Source organism: Danio aesculapii, chromosome 17, assembly GCF_903798145.1.
Source record: "Danio aesculapii chromosome 17, fDanAes4.1, whole genome shotgun sequence".
Taxonomy (NCBI): Eukaryota; Metazoa; Chordata; class Actinopteri; order Cypriniformes; family Danionidae; genus Danio; species Danio aesculapii.
Window position 1 is genome coordinate 50,850,016 of NC_079451.1, and position 22,890 is coordinate 50,872,905.

The 22,890-nt window shown below is 38.5% G+C and overlaps 1 protein-coding gene across 1 annotated transcript in view; it reads left to right on the forward strand.

Annotated features, from left to right (window-relative positions):
• Positions 1–12,648, forward strand: part of plcb2 (phospholipase C, beta 2) — an 81,784-nt gene extending 69,136 nt beyond the window's left edge. The window contains 3 exon segments of the mRNA XM_056476413.1: positions 3,463–3,511; positions 9,223–9,321; positions 10,933–12,648. Coding sequence (XP_056332388.1) covers positions 3,463–3,511; positions 9,223–9,321; positions 10,933–11,103 — 319 coding nt within the window. The 3' untranslated portion in view covers positions 11,104–12,648.
• The last annotated feature ends 10,242 nt before the right edge of the window (positions 12,649–22,890 follow it).

A 22,890-nucleotide genomic window follows, 5' to 3' on the forward strand; every position in this document is an offset into this window, starting at 1 on the left:
TGTTATTATTATTATTATTATTATTATTATTTGTTATTATTATTATTGTTATTATTATTTATTATTATTATTATTATTTTGTTTTATGAAAGGATTTCGATTTTGTATGTTTTTAAATTATATATATTAATTATTTGAAAACTACAAGGTAAATCAATTTAAATAAACTAATTAAATTTTGTGGTGTGGTGGTTGAACCCAGGATCCAGGAAGAACAATGCGGTTTTCGTCCAGGCCATGGTACACTGGACCAGCTCTATACCCATACCAGGGTGCTCGAGGGTTCATGGGAGTATGCCCAACCAGTCCACATGTGTTTTGTGGACTTGGAAAAGGCATTCGACCGTGTCCCTCGTGGCATTCTGTGGAGGGTGCTCTGGGAGTATGGGGTCAGAGGCGCTCTGTGAAGGGCCGGCTCGTCCCTGTATGAACAGAGTAGGAGTCTGGTTCACATTGCCGGCAATAAGTCAGACTTGTTTCCAGTGCATGTTGGGCTCCGGCAGGGCTGCCCCTTGTCACCAATTCTGTTCATAATTTTTATGGACAGAGTTTCAAAGCGCAGCCTTGGGCTAGAGGGGGTCCGGTTCGGGGACCACAGGGTTTCATCTCTGTTATTCGCAGACGATGTTGTTCTGTTGGCATTATCGAATATGGACCTTCAGCATGCACTGGGGCAGTTTGTTGCCAAGTGTGACACGGCTGGGATGAGAATCAGCTCCTCCAAGTCCGAGGCCATGGTGCTCCACCGGAAAAAGGTGGTTTGCCATCTCCAGGTTGGAGGAAATCCTTACCCCAGGTGGAGGAGTTTAAGTCTCGGGGTTTTATTCATGAGTGAGGGAAGGATGGAGCGTGAGATTGACAGACGGATTGACAGCAGTAATGCGGTTGATGTACCGGTCCGTTGTGGTAAAGAAGGTGCTGAGCCAAAAGGCAAAGCTCTCGATTTACCGGTCAATCTACGTTCCTACTCTCAACTATGGTCCTGAGCCTTGGGTCATGACCGAAAGGACAAGATCTCAGATACGAGCGGCTGAAATGAGTTTGCTTCGAAGGTTGGCAGGGCGCACTCTTATGGATAGGGTGAGGAGCTCTGACACCTGGGAGGAATTCGGAGTAGAGCCGCTGCTCCTCCACATCGGGAAAAGTCAGCTGAGATGGCTCGTGCATCTGTTTTGGATGCCTCCTGGACGCCTACCTAGAGAGGTGTTCCAGGCATGTCCCACTGGGAGGAGGCCTCAGGGGAGACCCAGGACATGCTGGAGGGACTATGTCTCTTGGCTGGCCTGGGAACCCCTCAGGATCCCCCCAGAGGAGCTGGAGGAAGTGTCTGGGGAGATGGAAGTCTGGGGTTCTCTCCTAAGACTGCTGCCCCCGCGACCCGGAAAAGCGGTTAAAATGAATGAATGAATGAATGAATGAATGAAATAATCAGTTTCAAATAATAAATATTAATAGTTTTTATTTTATTTTAAATAATATATTTTTAATAGGCAACATGGTGGCGCAGTGGGTAGCGCTGTCGCCTCACAGCAAGATGGTCGCTGGTTCAAGTCCCGGTATAGATTAGATTAGATTAGATTAGATTAGATTAAACTTTATTGTCATTACACGTGTACAAGTACAAGGCAACGAAATGCAGTTTAGGTCTAACCAGCAGTGCAATAGCAGCAAGTGCAGGATACAGGTATAAGTTATAAAGTGCAGTTATAGAAAAACTATGGTGATATTTACAGATGGATGTACTATCAACATTATATACAGGTTGTATTAGCTATGAACAGATTTACAATAAATGAATATATGTACAGGATGCTATTAATAATCAGAAGTGTGCAGATAGATAAACAATTACAAATGTCCATGTGCAGTGGGTATGTACAGTTCAAATAAATGAATCAGTGCAATGTAGTGCAATGAATATGTGCAAACTTTAAATGTGCAAATGTTAAATAGTGCTGTGATTGTGAGGAGTATAAGTTAGAGGAGTGTGAGGGGTGTATTGGGGGGGCAAAAGAGTCAATGAGGGGCAGAGTTCAAAAGGGAGACAGCTCTGGGGAAAAAGCTGTTCCTCAGTCTGCTGGTTTTTGTCCGGGGGAGCCTGAAGCGCCTGCCGGAAGGCAGGAGAGAACAGTCTGTGAGCAGAGTGAGAGGTGTCCTTAAGAATACTGCGTGCTCGGCGCAGACAGTGTTTCTTCTGGATGTCCTCTATGGCTAGCAATGTGGTCCCTGTGATGCGTTGGGCAGTTTTCACCACCCGCTGCAGTGCCTTACGTTCAGCAACAGAGCAGCTTCCATACCAATCTCATCCATTTTGTTCACCAGTGACCGTACATTGGCGAGAAAGATGCTGGGTAAAGAGAGCCGGTGTGGCGTTAGCTTTAGCTTAGCTCTTAGCCCGCCGCGCTTCCCCCGTCTTTGTTTACGGTCTCGGCCGGGCAGGCCGCTCAGCCTTGGGTGTTTTGGCAATCTCAGGGATGAGTCGAAGATTGCTAATAAAACTGTCCGGAATGCACAAACCAATATCCAAGATCTCCTGTCGGGTGTACGATGTAAAGGCACTACTGTTCTGCACGAACAGACCCAAAATGAGCAGGAATCATACTGCAAAATTGCAGAAACTGGAGAGACGCTGAGCCTTGCGAAGTGTACGTGCCGCCATCTTGCCTCGGTTGGGCCAGTTGTCATTTCTGTGTGTAGTTTGCATGTTCTCACCGTGTTGGCGTGGGTTTCCTCTGGGTGCTCCGGTGTCTCCCACAGTCCAAACACATGCACTATAGGGGAATTGATGAACAAAATTGGCCGTAGTGTATGATTGTGTGTGTGTGTGTGTGTGTGTGTGTGTGTGTGTGTGTGTGTGTGTGTGTGTGTGTGTGTGTGTGTGTGTGTGTGTGTGTGTGTGTGTGTGTGTGTGTGTGTGTGTGTGAATGTGTGTATGGGTGTTTCCCTGTACTGGGTTGCAGCTGTAAGGGCATCCGCTGTGTAAAACATATGCTGGATAAGTTGGCAGTTCATACCACTGTGGCGACCCCAGATTAATAAAGGGACAAAGTCAAAGGAAAATTATTGAATGAATCGATTTCAAAGCTGAATTATTAGTATCATTGCCCCAGGCTTAAATGTCTTTTTTCATATGTGCATTTTATTTTTTAGGATTCTTATAATTAAAATAAAGTTAAATAAATCAATTTAAAACATCATTTATTTTAAACAGAATATTTTGTAACATTATAAATATCCGTACTGTCATTTTCGATCAATGTAATTTTGCTTTTCCCAAACTAAAGCGTTAACTTCTTTAAAAACAGTGTAAAGAATTATTTTAATATAGAACTGTATAAATAAAATCATTTTATATATAATTTTTATAATATTTTATGATGTTTATGCTTTATTTACTCTCAGTTGTGAGAGATCCTCATGACTAATATCATTGTTTTAATGAATCTTTAATGAATGTTTCAGAATGAAGAAGTGCAAGAGTACGGAGCAGTTGGACAACGACAGCACTCAGGTAAAATACCACAGTAAAAACTGCAGCAACATGATGTTTACAGCAGTGAAGGAAACGTGTTATTATGATGACTCACACACACTTTTCTTCTAATGTGCTTCATCCAAAATGATTCAGTTTTCTTCCATTAATTCAGCAGCAGGTATGGTAACATACCAACTATAGTATTTAATCTGTTGTGGTGATTCTATAGTTGCTACGGTAACACAACAACTATAGTGATATATCTGTTGTGGTCATTCTATTGTTGCTACGGTAACACAATTATAGTGATATATCTGTCATGGTGATTCTATAGTTGCTACAGTAACACAACAACTATAGTGATATATCTGTTGTTGTCATTCTATTGTTGCTACGGTAACACAATTATAGTGATATATCTGTCATGGTGATTCTATAGTTGCTATGGTAACACAACAACTACACTTATTAATCTGTTTTGGTGATTCTACAGTTGCTATGGTAACACAGCAACTAAAGTAATTAATCTGTTGTGGTGATTCTACAGTTGCTATGGTAACAACAACTATGGTAACTGATCTATTGTCGCGATTCTACAGATGCTATGGTAACAACAACTATAGTAATTAATGTGTTGTGAAGATTCTATAGTTGCTACGGTAACAGCAACTATACTATTTGATCTGTTGTGGTGATTCGATAGTTGCTATGGTAACACAACAACTATAGTGATTCATTTTTTGTGGTGATTCTATAGTTGCTACGGTAACAACAAGATTTTATGGTTGCTATGGTAACACAGCAATCAGTCATACTTGAATGATTAATTGTTTACCTTAGGAATAACAATGTGAGCTAACAAAATAAACACTGTAAATGTTGATTTCGCGCAGACGTTAACACTGTTTACAGTTGTATGAAGCATTATACATAGAAATCAAGGCTTGACATTCTCTGCAGATGGTTCACATGAGTTTCTCCTGTCTAACAAGGCTTTTGTCCAGATTCTCAGTACAGTAATTCTGATGCAGCAGCAGCTCAAACAGCCTCCAGTAAAAGTTGAAGTTCACAGAGTTCGTTTTTTCCTCAGTAAATGAGGCTCAGAGCTCAATTACAGTCTTCAGAATCTCCACAGAGTCTGCCGGCTCAACGTGATCTGAGGACAAAAGATGCACATGGACTCTTTTCTCTCATCCATCACACAGACAGACGAACACACACAGTCACATTCATGAACACGAGGGCCATGAAACACTTGTTGAACATGTATGCATGTATGAGATGACAAGTGTGGTGTGTGTGTGTGTGTGTGTGTGTGTGTGTGTGTGTGTGTGTGTGTGTGTGTGTGTGTGTGTGTGCTTATGCAATTAGTATTTTATCACTCGATTCAATGGGCATTATCATTGGTTATCAGCTGATAGATATGGGCCAGTGGGGGCCTTCTGCGCCTACTAGTCGGCTCAGAAGGCTGTTATCATCCATCCACATGATTAATCAGCTATAGATCACATACGGCTGCGACTGGAAGTTAACGAGAATTATTTATATTATTTATTACATTCCCCTTAAATTGTATTTTATTACGTCTATCCCCACCCCAACCCTAAACCCAACAGTCACAGTAAAAACAGATTTGGATCTGTAGTCCTCTCTATTAGTATAGCTGATTAACCATGTGGATGAATGATAACAGCCATCTGAGCCTACCAGTAGATGCAGAAGGCCCCTACTGGTACAGATCAGCTGAAAACCGCTGATAATCCATTCAATCCAGTGATAACAATCGAAGGGGTTGGCTTATATGTGTGTGCGCGTGTGTTTGTACGTGCATGTGTTTGTGTGTGTGTGTGTTTGTACATGCAAATGTGTGCATTTGTATTTGTGTGTGTGTGTGTGTGGACATGCATATTTTTTGTGTGTATGTGCACTTTAACATGCATTTATATTTGTGTGTTTGTGTGCATGCATTTGCAAATATATACATATTTCCATGTGTGTGTGCGTGTGGACGATTCTAATGGCCCACACAGTTTTGGGTCCCCCAAAAATATTATTAGGGGCCCCCCGCCCCCTTTTGTCCACGACACCCCATCTCCAACGCACCCCAATCCCCCCTGGCCCCCCTGGTTGTGCCTTACGTCGGCCAGCAGCGTGTGTGTTAGGCATGGGATGATTACGCTTACTAAAGTAACACTCGTTCCCCAAGGGGGGAACGGAAATGCTATGTGGAAACTTCCACTATTGGGATTTCTTCAGAATCCAATCATCTGAAAGAGTTTATCAATGGGCCAATGAAATGCCAATGAGTTGGAGCCGTCAGCATGCACAGCTGGCGTCAATTACAATTTAACTTTTTATGAGTGAAGTTTATTTATAAAGTAATTTCGAGAGGATCACATGCTTATGATTGCTTGTGGCTGGTCCCGCATTATTCAATTTATGATTCACCAATCAGACGATTCCTAAGCCGCTATAAATACCCTCAATTCCATATAACAGCCATCTTCATTTTGAAGAATCCCCCCTTCCACCCCTACTCCTCCTTTCCTAGATGGCTGGCACGGTGGCCCAGTGGTTAGCACTGTTGCCTCACAGCAAGAACGTCACTGATTCGGTCATTACCAAACCAGTAGACATTTCTGTGTGGAGTTTGCATGTTCTCCCTGTGCTTGCGTGGGGTCCCCTCAGGGTTCCCCGGTTTCCTCTCACCGTCCTAAAACATGCAGCTTAAGTTAATTGACTAATCCAAATCGGCAATATAGACATGCACTTAGTAAGTTATCTCTTAAGAGCAATCACTATCTGTTCATTAGCTACTACACTGAAAAAAATGATTCAAAGATGATTCTTTGGATTTACTCAATTTTTTTATGTTAAGTGGTTGTAAAAAATTTATTTGGGCTGAATTTAAACGAACAAATTAAGTTGAACATTATTAAATTTAATTTGTTTGTTTAAATTCAACACAAATAAATAGTTTGCAACAGTTTTGCATGCAACACTTTTTTCAGTGTAGAGCAGGGAAGTTCTCGAGATCTACCTGAGCTCAAACTCCCCTCTCGCCTTGCAAACGGGAGGGAGCCCAGGGCTCGAGGATCTTATGAGCTCAGGGTTCTCTCCTAGAACATCATGCCAAGCAAGCTTTATAATCAGTCATCAGCTCAGTGTGAACTCTTGAAAGACGTGCCACGCCAGACATCCTTTTCTAGCTGAAAGAGCCTTTTACGGCTGCCAGCTAAGGGACAATAGTTGTGGTGAATGAACATAGCATTTCCGTTCCCCTGGAACAAGGGTTACTTTAGTAACCGTAGCATTCCCCATCAGGAGGGGAACTTCAATGCTATGTGGAAACATCCACTATGGGGAAATCTATGGAAAACGCCACAACAAAAGAACCTTACCACATCTCTGGTGAGGGGTGCGTCAAGCTGCAGCGTGAGTCCACGTGCAACACCAGAGGCGCAGCCTTCCAACGTGTGCCCTGGCCCTTGCTTACCTTACTTACCTGTTCCTGGTTTAGATATATTTTTCGGGGAGTTGTAAAAATACACCTAGTTAATTCTAGGAATTTTTAAAATACAACATTAAAGCGTGCAGTCCTGATAGGGAGGACGCAGCGGAGGCCACTTGCTGCCTGAATAGGGAGACCTGGTGGCAAAAAAGCATATGAGAAGGGGGAGTACTCATACAAGACGATGGTTAGTGGGGAGGGAGGGGGAGGACTACACCAGGGCTAGTGAGCGTATGGGATCGCCAGTGGGGATCGCACATAGCAAGCACCTATACGCAGAACGTGGGCTGATCAGCGGGCATGCCAACAACATATTGGGCCAACACCTGACTCCTCCACTGAGTCAGATGCTGGCGGCCTAGGAGGAACCCTCTTTCAGATGGCTGGATTCTGACGAAATGCCCATAGTGGGAGTTTCCACATAGCATTGAAGTTCACTTCCCGATGGGGAAGCAGTTTTTAACAGCGTTTACTACTGTTTGGACAAGTCAAGGTTTTAAAACCACTACAACTTTCTGTTAAATCGTATATACGGTATATGTACGTTATAATATGTGTTTTTGCTACTCTTTTACTTCGTTTTTTAGGGCAACAGTGAGTATGTTTACATGGACACCATTAATTCAATTTTAATACGATTAAGACAACACTGATTAAGAGTCTTCTATGTAAACAGCGATTTTGGATTAGCCTAATCTGACTAAAGTCATAATTAAAAGAAACAGAAATCGGATTAAGACATGTGGAGTATGCTGATTTTAGATGCATTATTTAAGTGCAGTACAGGCATGTAAACACTGTCATCAAACTATTAACGTCATGTAGCGTGTTTTGCGACAGGATAGTCCACACACACCTGTTTGACACTATTCTCTGCACCTACCAAGTCAATGAAGACCACAGACACCTGCATCACGAAATGCGCAGGTTTTATTCCCATAGAGTGTGAAGTATAAATTTCCATTAAAACAACACTCCTCCAGCAGTTCATAATTGCATCAAATACCTCACAGGGGGCATGCATGAAATGTTCTCGATTGAGGTGAAACTACCAAACTGCAGTTAAAGTCGACAAATTAAGAATGAAACACCTGATATTACATGAAACTCCAGAGGAAATGTGGATAACGTGGAAATGTAATGACGTTAATCGAATTATGTGCTATAAGATGTAAAACGGGATCATGACAGAAACATTCAAAAAGCAACTCATGTAAACACCTTTATCTTGTTATTGTCTAATTCAGATTAAGGCAAATAATTCCATTGCTGATGTCCATATAAACGTAGTCAGAATCTCCAGCAGAAAAGAATCAAAAGCTGCTGTATAGCACACGATTCAGGAAGCATCTGAGAAACCAATTACTTATAAACCAACATCCAGCATGCTGTAGAGCTGAACAGTGCAGTGGCTTTACTTTATATCCAGCGAATAGAAAGAACTCCATTTTAAATAAAGAAATCTGACAGCAGAGGTTAATCATTTATTTGGATTATTTATCCTGACTATTTGACATGTTTCTTAATATATATATATATATATATATATATATATATATATATATATATATATTGTGTTCAATGGGGAAAAGGTTTTTCAGACATTTCAGGTGAGCTTATTTTAGAGCAGCAATCACAACACCGGGATTTTTTTTTAAATCAGGTTCTTATACCATCAGAATCGTATACCGGCCCTAGCCTAGCGTGCATGTGTGTCTATGTCAAGGGCATAGATTTGCTCTTGATATTGGTGGGGACATACATCCCTAGAGCTGCCATGAACAGCACAAATTCTGTTTCGCACTTTTAAAAAACACGAATAAAGTACTTTATAATATAAAATAAACCTGTAATAATACAAATAACATCACGTCCCATGTTGCAAATTTACATTAGTCAGTTTACATGACTTGACTGCAGTCGGGCTTTGAGGAGGTATGAATTTAGAGAGGTGTGTGACGCAATTTAATTGTTTTATCCCGATTAATGTTTCTCATAATGATTGAGGCCATAACCGAATTTTGATTAATTGGACAGGTTAAGAGTATTACGGTGAACTCGTAGCGAACTTGACTTTGTGCAGGTGTAGGTTACTAAGGGTTGACGGAGCACTATTTTATTTTGAAGTCGATTAAATTTCAGTATTTGGTGGAAATTGCTGAGGACACATCCCTTGTTCTATGTGTGTGTGTGTTTGTGTGTGCTGATAACACATGTAATGTTCTCTGTGTTTCAGGCCTCAGAGAGCAGCAGTGCTGAAGGTTCTCCTCAGGAACAGACTCTGAAGAAGAAACAGGCCGCAACACTCGCCAAAATCAGAGAACTCATCAGCCAGGTCAGTACTGTTTACTGTGCTTGAGCGTGCACAATACTGCATTAAAGAACAAGAACACATACACTTCAAAAATTGATTTCTTACTTAGTTTCTGTCCTGTTTCTAGTGCAAATATCTAAAAATTGTTAAACCATGAAGCATTTTCTAGTAGAAAAAGAAATATATTTATATATAAATCCCAGTTGTAAGAGCAACAAATAATAACTTGTCTTCTAGTTGATCATTTAGAAAAGTGTCAGAAGGTGGATTTTTCCCATGAATCATCTGTTGATCTGCATCCCAATCATCACAAATACTGCAGAAGACCTACTGGAACCCGCATGGAGCCAAGATTCTCATAGCAATTTGTCAAGTTTGGTGAAGGAGAAATCATGGTTTGGGGTAACATTCAGTATAGGGGCGTGCGAGAGATCTGCAGAGTGAATGATCAACATCAACAGCCTGAGGTATCAAGACATTTGTGCTGCCCATTACATTACAAACCACAGGAGAGGGACAATTCTCCAGCAGGATAGCGCTCCTTCTCATACTTCAGCCTCCACATCAAAGCTCCTGAAACCAAAGAAGGTCAAGGTGCTCCAGGATTGGCCAGCCCAGTCACCAGACATGAACATTATTAAGCATGTCTGTGGTAAGATGGAGGAGGCGTTGAAGATGAACACAAAGAGTCTTGATGAACTCTGGGAGTCCTGCAAGAAGGCTTTCTTTGCCATTCCAGATGACTTTATTAATCAGTGATTTGAGTCATTGCAGAGATGTATGGATGCAGTCCTCCAAGCTCATGATGGAGTCAGACACAATATTCATTCTGTTTCCACTGCAGCATGACCAAATATTCTATACTGGACATTATTGAAGGTTCAGTGACCAGACTTTAGTCTAAGCAGAGTCAGACCTTACTGTCCTAATGAAATCATTCAAAATCAAGGCATGATCATATTTTATTGTCGTCAAATAAGCGTCATCTAGAGGCCTCTGTTTTTCATATAAGCCACTTCTGATATCAAATGATCAACTAGAAGTCAAGGTATTATTTCATTGTTCCTAAAATTTGCATAGACGATAAAACAGGTAGTGTATGTATATCAAAAGTAATCTCCCAATGGGGTAAGTAAAAGAATTAAGAAAAAAATAAATAAAAAATTAGCAGATTGATTAGCATGTTTTTTTCACGTAATTTCGATTAATATATTGATTTATGTTATTTTTTATTTAGTGTCAATATTTTCTCCTTTTGGTTTCCAACTTTTATAAATTTCTTTTACTCTGTGGCTCAGTGGTTAGCAAGAAGGTCGCTGGTTCGAGTCCCGGCTGGGCCAGTTGGCATTTCTGTGTGGAGTTTGCATGTTCTTCCCGTGTTGTCGTGGGGTTCCTCTGGGTGCTCCGGTTTCCCCCACAGTCCAAACACATGCGCTATAGGGAAACTTGTGAACTAAATTGGGCGTAGTGTGTGAATGTGAGTGTGTATGGGTGTTTCCCAGTACTGGGTTGCAGCTGGAAGAGCATCCGCTGTGTAAAACATATGCTGGAATAGTTGATGGAATAGTTTTTCTTCAGAATTGTTTCATTAATGTCTCACTTCTTCTCTTCCGTCCTCTCCTCCTCCTTCAGCTGAATAAAGACGCAGTGTCTGAACATGCAAAGAAGATGTGGTCTCTCCCCGGAGATCTGTCTGAAGCTGTAAACTCCTGCGTTAAACCACACTTTCCAGAACATGTGGAGAAAAACGGAGAAAACCGCTCTGAAAACAGCGGACAGTACAGCCAGGTCTTCGTGGGATGAGTGTGTGTGTGTGTGTTAGGTTATTTAGGTTATGTTTAGATTATACAGTCCTCAATAAGTAAGGCAGCATAAATCATATGTTTGTTGATGTACACTTTAGTAATATGACAATAATAGTGGATGAAAGGCATCCAACATTTTAGATTTCACTCCAAAATAAAAGGAAGAAATTAATTTATTTTGGTAAAAATAAAAGTAAGCAGGTTCTAGTTGAAGTATACGACAAAAACAACGACAAATGCAAGAAAAATGCTCTTTAATACTATTATTATTATTTTAAATCTGGAAGAAATGTTAAAAGACCAAATTATAAAAACAAATATTACCATTTTACTTAAAGAGCCCCTATTATGCGTTCTAAAAGGTCATATTTTGGTTTGGGGGTCTCTAACAACAGGCTGATATGCATGCAAAAGACCAAAAACACTTTCATTTAGTGGTGGGCAGTGCGAGGCGTCATGATACACTGAAACAGTCGAAGCTTCGAAACATTTCGTCTCTACAGTATATTTTTATGTATTATTCTGGAACAGCTTCAGCAAGGAAACATTAACGCAAATTGAGGATTTATACTCCACATTGTAGACTTGAGGTTACTAGTGATTTAGTGGAGCGGTGAGAGTTCCAGACAGATATACTGTAATGGCTTCCAATCCAGGGTGGTGCAGCTATAGATGTTTGTTTTTAAATGCTCTGTTCTTGTAACGTGTTTCGTTTTAATATTGCTCTGACATCCAAATGAACACTTTGTGAATAATTAAGTCTTGTTTTTGTCATAAAAACAATTAACATTAATAAAATGAATATAAAAGTCTTAATTTCAGAGAATTTGAGGTCGGGATTCGAACTCCATGTGGATTCGCGCTCCATTCGAAGGCCATTTTCTGCACTCTGAGCACATGCGCAGTCCACTAGGCTACATGAGGTTTTTTCTGACCCTCTCAATCAAACAGATTTTCCAGGTCTCGAAATGCTTTTGAAATGGCCGATGCTTTAAATTGGTTTGGTCATGTGAGCTGGTGTTTCGAATCACTTTAGTCACGTGACTCAGGTGTTTAGGATCATGCTTCGGTGCAGTGTTTTTGAAACGCTTGTGCTTCGGGATCTGGACGCTGTGTCAGTTTCACATCAGCCATCCCTTCTTTCATTGTCTTATAAAATGCATTTATTTTTACCTAATTATCCCAACGACTCCCATATGATTTGTTCAGTGATTCGTTTATTCCCTACTGATCTTTGCATCATGATCAATCTCATGATCCCCTGCGCTCCGCTAGTGTTTGAGGGGGAAAGGTGTGTTCACGTTTTACCGGATCCAGCACTTAATATTTGCAGTCAACCTCGATACGAATAGGCAAAAGATCCCAACACAAAACGAATCATTGATTTGACTCTGAGTTGACTCTTTCTTTAAAGAATCAATAGCTTTAAACATGGTTCACTTTTAGATTTAAACCTCAGCTGGATGTTTTCATTTACTTAGTGCTGCGCTACACCCTGCATGGAAGCTCATTTTCAAAACCCCATAATAGGCGCTCTTTAAATCAAGATCTAATATGTCTTTGTTATTTATATATATATATTTATCTCTTTTTATCTTATTTAACTTATTATGCATTGAAATATTATATATACACATACATACACTCTGATTATTTATTTTATTTTATTATTTTATTACTTATATTCACTGATTCTCTTTTTTGTTTTTTATTATAGGGTGAACTATGATTTGACTTGTTAACTTTGAATGAAATCAAAAATGAAATGAAGCCTGTTTTAGGACCCTTGTTATTGTTTATATGTTGACATGTTTTGTTCAATAAAATGGGGAAAAATGTAACACAGAGTTTAATTCTTGATCAATAAAATGTCTTTTACAGCTCTTTATCTTTGACATTTGAGTAATTCCAGGTTCAGACACACACACACACACACACACACGCTTACAAACACTCACATTATTTTACAAAAACATCAAATAAATCTAAACTGAAAACCGAAAATAATTTTATAAAAAATAATTATTATTCAAAATGTAAAGTTAAAAAAGGAGCTTACTGAACGGTGGACTGAAATCAGTTCATTCATTTAAAGGCTTAACTAGGTTAATTAGGGTAAAGTTAGGGTAATTAGGCAAGTCATTGTTTAACAGTGGTTTGTTCTGTAGACTATCCAAAACTAATATTGCTTAAGGGGGCTAATAATATTGACTCTAAAATGGGTTTAAATTTTTTTAAAAATCCTTTTATTCTAGCCAAAATAAACACATAAGACTTTCTCCAGAAGAAAAAATATTATAGGAAATACTGTGAAAAATTCCTGAATCTGTTCAATGTCGTTTGGGAAATATTTGGAAAAGAATTTAAAAATCACAGGAGGGTGAATAATGCTTATATATTATAGGTGGGCATAGATTGATTTTTTTAATCTAGATTAATCTCACTGTAATCTTGGATTTAATCTAGATTAAAATGGCTCATTTGAATTCTGCCGAAGGCTTTCAGAATATGTGTGCTACCCAAATATTGACTAAAAGTAAGTCTTTAAGAACGGGTTTCTCAAGCCAGGTGGCGCATTAGACCAGGGGCACATCTCCTGTTTCCAGAATTCATCACAAACAGCTTGAGAAACTGTTCTACTCTGATAATTGATGATGAAAATAAATGATGTTCAATAAGATGTACTTGTGTTTACTAACTGTTTATTCAGTTAAACATGAATTGTGAACTGTAGGCCTACATAAGCTTCAAACAGCGATTTCTGATCACCTTAATCTGACTAAAGTCATAACAGAAATAAACAGAAATGGAGTTAAGACATGTGGAGTCTGCAGATATTAGCGGCATTATTGAAGTAAACACTGCAATCAAACTATTACCGTCATGTAGGACTTTTCGCCGCATTTTGTGACAGGATCCACACACGTGGCTGTCAGTAAAGGACCACACACACACACACACACACACACATCGTGAAATGTGGAATGTTTTTTCTTTCCATTCGGCGTGTGTTATTAAATTCCATAACACTCTTCCACCAGCTCTACTCCTTATTTGCATTTAATACCCCAGTTTGTCACGGGGGCATGAATGAAATGTTCATGAGTGAAAGTGAAACTGCTGAACTGCAGTTAAAGTCAGGCATCCTGCTGATTTGATTTTGCCAGACGGCTCACCTGTCAGGTATACATCCGCACTAAAATATTAAGGTGAAAGTCATCATAGCTTGCGTAGAATAGACCCAGCTCCCAACCCAACTTTGAGAATAGATTAACGGCGATATTTTTTTAGCGCGTGATAAGAGTCTCGTGTTAACGCAGCATATATATATACATAAATAATATTTATACAGTTGAAGTCAGAATTTTTAGCCCCCCTTTTGAATTTTTTTCTTCTTTTTTTAATATTTCCCAAATAATGTTTAACAGAGCAAGGAAATTTTCACAGTATGTCTGATAATATTTTTTCTTCTGGAGAAATTCTTAATTGTTTTATTTCGGCTAGAATAAAAGCAGTTTTTAATTTTTTAAAGACCATTTCAAGGTCAATATTATTAGCCCCTTTAATCTATATATTTTTTTCAATAGTCTACAAAACAAACCATCATTATACAATAACTTGCCTAATTACCCTAACCTGCCTAACCTAGTTAAGCCTTTAAATGTCACTTTAAGCTGTATAGAAGTGTCTTGAAGAATATCTAGTCTAATATTATTTACTGTCATCATGACAAAGAGAAAATAAATCAGTTATTAGAGATGAGTTATTAAAACTATTATGTTTAGAAATGTGTTGAAGAAATCTGCTCTCCGTTACACAGAAAATGGGGGAAAAATAAACAGGGGGCTGATAATTCTGACTTCAGCCGTATATCTAAAAGCAAGATGATGTTGTTTGTCATAGTGAGCTCTGACAGACTGCGATGTGTCACTGAATGTCTTCACAAACTCACACTAACACTGAGATCTTCACTGACTCATGATGGGCTCTCCTAGTGTGTGTGTGTGCGCTTGTGTGCTTGTGTGTGTGTGTGCGCGTGTGTGTGTGTGTGTGTGTGTGTGTGTGTGTGAGAGAGAGAGAGAGAGTGTTCATGGGTAAATAAATGTGCGAATGTGTGTGTGTGTGAGTGTGTGCATGTTTTGTACATATCAGGACAAAAATGTGTGTAAAGAAATTTCCTGTGAAATCTAGACTGACATATTATTTTATGAGTTTTTTAGGTAAAAAGTCACGTGATTTATTTTTGATTTATTTACTTGTATTTTGTTTGTTTATTTATTTTTTGTATTTTGTTTGTTTATTTGCTTTATTAATTTTTGTATTTTGTTTGATTGTTTAGTTTTTGTATTTTGTTTATTTGTTTTATTTATTTATTGTATTTGGTTTGTTTATTTTTTGTATTTTGTTTGTTTATTGTTTGTATTTTGTTTGTTTAATTGTTTATTTATTTTTATTTTGTTTATTTATTTTGTTATTTTTTTGTATTTTGTTTGTTTATTTTTGTATTTTGTTTGCTTATTTTTTGTATTTTGTTTGCTTATTTGTTTTATTTATTTTTTGGATTTTGTTTGCTTATTTTTTGTATTTTGTTTGGTTATTTGTTTTATTTATTTTTTGTATTTTGTTTGTTTATTTGTTTGTATTTATTTGTAGTATTTTGTTTAATATGTTTTTTTTGTATTTTTTATATTTTGTTTATTATTATTTTTTGTGTTTTCTGCTTATTTTTTGTTTGATTAGTTGTTTAATTTTTTGTATTTTGTTTGTTTATTCTTTTCAATTTTGTTTATTTGTTTTATACAATTTTGTATTTTGTTTGTTAATTTTTTTGTATTTTGTTTGTTTATTTGTTTAATTTTTGTCTTTTGTTTGTTTATTGTTTGTTTATTTGTTTATTTTTGTATTTTGATTGTGTAATTGTTTTATTTATTTTTGTATTTTGTTTGTTTATTTATTTATTTATTTATTTTTCTATTTTGTTTGTTTATTTTTCTATTTTGTTTGTATATTTTTTGTTTTGTATTTTGTTTGTTTATTTGTTTTATTTATTTTTGCATTTTGTTTGTTTATTTTTTATTGTTTGTTTGTTTTATTTAAAAAATTTTGTTTGTTAATTATTTTGTTTATTTGTTTGATTTTTTTGTATTTTGTTTATTTATTTTTATTTGATGTATTTGTTTTATTTTTTGTGTTTTGTTTGTTTGTTTGTTTGTTTATTATTTTTTATTTTGTTTATTTGTTGTTGTTTTATTGTACTGTTTGGTTTTTTTATTTATTTTTTATTTTTTGTTTGTTTATTTTTTTCTATTTTGTTTGTTTATTTGTTGTTGTTTTCTTGTATTGTTTTTTTTTTTTTAAATTTGTTTTATTTTTTTTTGTTTGTTTGTTTATTTTTTTCTATTTTGTTTGTTCATTTATTTTTTTATTATTATATATTTTTTATGCACAGGAATATGTGTGTTATAAGTTGGTTCTGGGATTCACATATACAGAGGGGTGAAGTGTGTCATGCACTAATTAGCATGTCCGTCTGAGCCTCTGCCCCCACACATACACAAACACAGGTCTCCATCTGCCCCTGACTCACTGAACACAAGTCGTTCTCAATGAGCAATGGCTTCATTACGTGTCGCAGCTCCTCATTATGAATGTACATTTGCAGGTTTTATTAAAATAAATAAATACTTTCACATTCATGGCTAAACTACTACTAACACATTTACAAATCTCTCTATTGTTTTTGCTGTGAAGAGCTAAACATCAGTCAGACTCGTGTTTATTGTTAAATATTTGATAATAGTATTAAATATGCACTTAGTCCTTTATTTATTTTTTTTTAAATGTTTTGCAGATTAAAATCAAACTGTTTTACAAAATGTTTTGTTTTATATTCATAATTGTTATATATATATATATATATATATATATATATATATATATATATATATATATATATATATATATATATATATATATATATATATATATATATATATATGCACTTATACATAGTGTTAAGTAAAGCTTATTTAAAAGTAATATATTTAATGTGGTAAAGTAATATATAACCTTGGGGCAGCATGGTTGCTCAGTGGTTATTACTGTGGCCTCACACCAAGAAAGTCGCTGGTTTGAGCTCCAGCTGGGTCAGTTGGCATTTCTGTGTGGAGTTTGCATGTTCTCCCTGTGTTGGCGTGGGTTTCCTCCGGGTGCTCTGGTTTCTTTAAAAAAAAATGTATTATTATTATTATTATTATTATTATTATTATTATTATTATTCATTTTCTTTTTGGATTAGTCCTTTTATTAATCAGGGGTCACCACAGCAGAATGAACCGCCAACTTATCCAGCATATGTTTTACGCAGCGGATGCCCTTCCAGCCGCAACCCAACACTGTGAAACCCTAACACACTCTTGCATTCACACTCATACACTACGGCCAGTTTAGCTTACCCAATTCCCCTACAGTGCATGTCTTGTGCTGTGAGGGAAACCAGAGCACCCGGAGGAAACCCACGGCAACACGGGGAGAACATGCAAACTCCACTCAGAAATGCCAACTGACCCAGCCGGGGCTCGAACCAGCGACCTTCTTGCCTCCTGCTACCCACTACGCCACCGTGACGCCCAATATTATTATTAAAAATAAAAAAAACATTCATTTCTGACAATATTATACATAATTAGGAAATGCAATGAATCAGGATGACATGCATATATATAATTAAGTATATGTACAGTATCATCCATATATTTCATTACATTTCCTGATGTTTTCAGAAATGTGTGTTAGTTTGTGTTTTGAAGGTTAATAAACGCTAATTCCTCTATATTATCACTCCCTAAATGTTTTTTTTTTTTTTGTTAACCTTGGCATAAACAAGAAGCCTTGGGTATATAAAAAACCAAAAACATTTCCATAACATTATCAAAACATATTTTTGCTAGCTGGGATGATGGGAATATGTGCAAATAACTGCATGTACCGCGCTGCACTCCGAGCCATTAGAGGAAATATGAGTATTTTTCTAGGAAATAAGGGCCGAGCGTTGCGTTAATGGTATTGTAATTTGCGAAGCGAAGGCAGGGCTGAGTCACAGCCTCAGTTTTTCCCTGTAAACACGTGCGGTTTGTCCTCCTGATGAACATTTTCTCCTCCTACACTAGCGCTTCTGCTCCAGCATTCAGCTTTTTCTGTCAATCCGACGCCAGATTGGCACAAATCGACAGGGTTTGCCTCTGCCATCTGCTCCCTGTGCCACCGCATTACTGACTGACCAAAAACACGCAGCACTAGCTCTGTTTACATTCATTTAGCATTATTTAACCAGGAAGTCTCTCTTACATGAGACCTGGCCAAGATAACAGCCATACATTCATTCATTCATTCATTTTCTTTTCAGCTTAGTCGCTTTATTAATCAGGGGTCGCCACCGTGGAATGAACCGCCAACTTATCCAGCATATATTTTACACAGCAGATGCTCTTCCAGCTGCAACCCAACACCAGGAAATGCCCATACACTCCTACATTCACACACATGCACTACGGTCAATTTAACTTACCCAATTCCCCTATAGCGCATGTGTTTGGACCGTGGGGGAAACCGGAGCCAACATGGGGAGAACATGCAAACTCCACACAGAAATGCCAACTGACCCAACTGAGGCTCGAACCAGCGACCTTCTTTCTGTGAGGCGATCGTGCTACCCACTGTGCCACCGAGATGCCCAACAACCATACAGCAAAATTATTTTAAAATACAAGAACACCACATATCAACATTTCATCAGTCCTCTCAACAAAAACAATCACATCCTTCCAATACCGCTCTCTTTATAACGCCTTTAAATTCACTGAAAGCCACAATTTTATTTAGTTTTAAATCTTATTGGGCAGCACGGTGGCTCAGTGGTTAGCACAGTGGCCTCACAGCATAAGGTCGCTAGTTCGAGTCAGGGGTGCCTGTAGGATTTTATTCCAAGGTACGCATATATATATTAAGCTATTTTCACTGTTAATGACTAAACCATCCATTGCGCTGGTTAATTACAATCTAATTCATTTCAAGAGTTGACACTTAGCTGATGATTGATTATAAAGCTTGTTAGGCATGCTTTCCCGGGAGAGAGCCCTGAGCTCATAAGATCCTCGAGCCCGGGGCTCCCTCCCGTTTGCAAGGCGAGAGGGGAGTTTGAGCTCAGGTGGATCTGGAGAACTCCCCTGCTGTAGTAGCTAATGAACAGATAGTGATTGCTCTTAAGAGATAACTACTAACTAGGAGCCTGTCTATGGTGCTGATTTGGATTAGTCAATTAACTTAAGTTGCATGTTTTTGGATGGTGGGAGGAATCCGGGGGAAACCCACGTGAGCATGGGGAGAACGTGTAAACTCCGCACAGAAACGCCGGCTGGCTTGGTAAGGACTAGAACCAGTGACATTCTTGCTGTGAGGCAACAGTGCTAACCACTGGGCCACCGTGCCACCCATCTAGGAAAGGAGGAGGAGTAGGGGTGGAAAGGGGGGATTCTCCAAAATGAAGTTGGCTGTTATAAGGAACTGAGGGTATTTATAGTGGCTTAGGAATCGTCTGATTGGTGAATATTAAAATAAATAATGAGGGGCCAGCTGCAAGCAATCATAAGCATGTGATCCTCTCGAAAATAGTTTAATAAACTTCACTTAATGAAATAATTTGAATAATCCGGACGGGCGTTTATAAAGTATTAGCAGCAGCACTGAATGTGTTCCAGATTATCTAGGAAAACAAACTCGGTGGAATTGTGAGAGAACTCTGAAACTCGTTGTGAGAATGAAGATGTCTGCTTATTTGGGCCAGTTTATCAGATAAAATTGTTTAAAACACCTCGAATGGTAGCGGTTCCATGTGAAGAGGCTGCGCAGCTGGACCTGAATTGTCCGATGAAAGAGACACAGGCTGGGGCTGGGCCTGGAGTTCCCCCGGCTCATGCTGATGAGACTGCCCAACTCCACCCCTTGTGGGGAAGCAATATTTGTCTCAGTAGTTTTAGGCTGTTTGGCAAATGTCTCAATTAAGTTTATCTGTTGTAAAGAGCGTTTACTCACTTTGAACCTTGTTTTAAACAACAGCTATCTGAATTGTAATTTTTAGTGTGCGGAAAAACCACCAGCAAAACTAAAGCCAATAGATCTCCTACCATGCAAGTACATACACACTTTAAAACACACACACACACACACACCTTAATTTATTTTCATTCTTTCTTGCTTTGTCAATATATCATAGAGTTTACCATTTAATGGTACAAAAACAGCATTAATTCGTGAGCTCTCATAGTAGGTAGGTGCAGTGCATACAGCCGTATGGCTGCAGGCGCCACTGGTTTGAGTCCCGGCTGGGTCAGTTGGCATTTCTGTGCTGTTCTTCCCAGGTTGGCCTGGGTTTCCTCTGGATGTTCTGGTTTCCCCCACAGTCCAAACAAATGCGCTATAGGGGAACTAAATAAAATAAATTGGCTGTAGTTTATGAGTGTGTGTGTGTGAATGTGAGAGTGTGTGGGTGTTTTCCAGTACTGGGTTGCAGCTGGAAGTGCATTTGCTTTGTAAAAGATACAATGGATAAGTTGGCGGTTCATTCCGCTGTGGCGACCCTTGATGAATAAAGGGACTAAGCTGAAAGAGAATGAATGAATGAATTTAAATCTTTAGGCAAATTTCTCCGTTCGCAAATTAAACATAAAACATTTGACCTTTTATGAAACTTTTATTTCTCTTTACCTAAAACACTTCTTTTTTTCTTGATGCAATCCCACACACACAAAAAAACAAGCTGGGAACTTGACATCCACTTCCCAGCTAGTTATACTACTACTAATAATAATAATACATTTAATTTAAGATGTGCTTTTCTTAAAATCAAAGTGCTACAATGCATACAAAAGCAGTAAGAATAAAACCAAAATAAAAATAAAAAGTACAGAATTTATTCATTCATTCACTTTCTTTTCAGCTTAGTCCCTTATTTATCAGGGGTCTCCACAGCGGAATGAACCACCAACTTATCCAGCATATGTTTTACACAGCGGATGCCCTTCCAGCCGCAACCCATCACTGGGAAACATCCATACACACTCAATCACACACATAAACTACAGCCAATTTAGCTTTCTCAATTCACCTGTACCGCATGTCTTTGGACTGTGGGGGAAACCGGAGCACCCGGAGGAAACCCACACAAACGCAGGGAGAACATGCAAACTCCACATAGAAATGTCAACTGGTCCAGCCGAGGCTCGAACCCGCAAACTTCTTGCTGTGAGGCGACAGCACTACCTAAACAACAGATATTTTATTTTATTTATGTTTAGTTGTCATAACAAACAATGCGATCTTTGCATTAAAATTGAGCAAATGACACTTAATGACAGTTGTTATAAGCATGCACAAAATGCCATTCACATTCATGATTACATGTCTTATAAACATCCCTTCAAGTAAAGTGCTACCGAATAAAAATAGCAAAAAATGTACTGAAAACCATCTGTAATACTGGACGCTGCCAGTTAAGGGGTTAAATGACTATAGTGTGATCCGTTCTCCCAGTGTTAATGTTTATTCCAGAAATCAAAGCGCCGCTGGTCTTATTGAGCAGCTCTGATCAGCGATTGGTCCGTTCTCAGAGCTCGTCCTTGATGAACGCCTTTCGGGCTCCAGCAGGAATGTTGTCATGGTGAATTTGATGTTTTTGCGTGTATTTTTGGAGCGTCTGGCCTCTCGCTGAGTCCAGATGCTGGCTTTATTTCACCGAGAGCCACTCGAGCGGCTCCGGCAACAAAAGCCTGATGCTTATTATAGCTCAAGTCCTCACTCTCACAATCTGACAGAACCTTGAACAAAGAATTAAAAGCGCGTCTGAATATAAGAGCCATTATTCCTCTGGACTCTCTAATCTGCAGCTCTTCTATAAGGACATTGAACGGTTTGGGCTTCAGATCAGCGGAGTTATTTTCTGAAGGGTCGTGGCTCTCTGAATACATTTCTGGGAATAGCCAAAAATACATTGTGTGAGTCAAAATATCATTTTCATTATGCCAAAAATCATTAGAATATTAAGTAAAGATCACGTAACAGGAAGATATATAAGACATTTCCTAATAAACTCTGTAGTGTTTTTGAACTATACTACACTACCTGACACAAGTCTTGTCATGGATTCCAGTTGTAAGAGCAACACATAATAACTTGACTTCTAGTTGGTCATTTGGAAAAGTGTCAGAAGGTGGATTTCTCTGATGAATCATGTGTTGAACTGCATCCCAATCATCACTAATACTGCAGAAGACCTACTGGAACCAGCATGGAGCCAAGATTCACACAGAAATCAGTCAAGTTTGAAGGAGAAATCATGGTTTGGGGCTACATTCAGTATGGGGGTGTGCGAGAGATCTGCAGAGTGGATGATCAACATCAACAGCCTAAGGTATCAAGACATTTGTGCTGCCCATTACATTACAAACCACAGGAGAGGGCAAATTCTCCAGCAGGATAGCGCTCCTTCTCATACTTCCGCATCAAAAATCCTGAAAGAGAAGGTCAAGGTGCTTCGGGATTGGCCAGCCCAGTCACCAGACATGAACATTATTGAGCATGTCTGGGGTAAGATGAAGGCGGAAGCAATGAAGATGAATCCAAAGAATCTTGATGAACCATTCCATTCCAGACGACTTTATTAATAATTGATTAGAGTCACTGCAGAGATGTATGCAGTATGACTACTGCAATATTGAGACCATTTACCAAT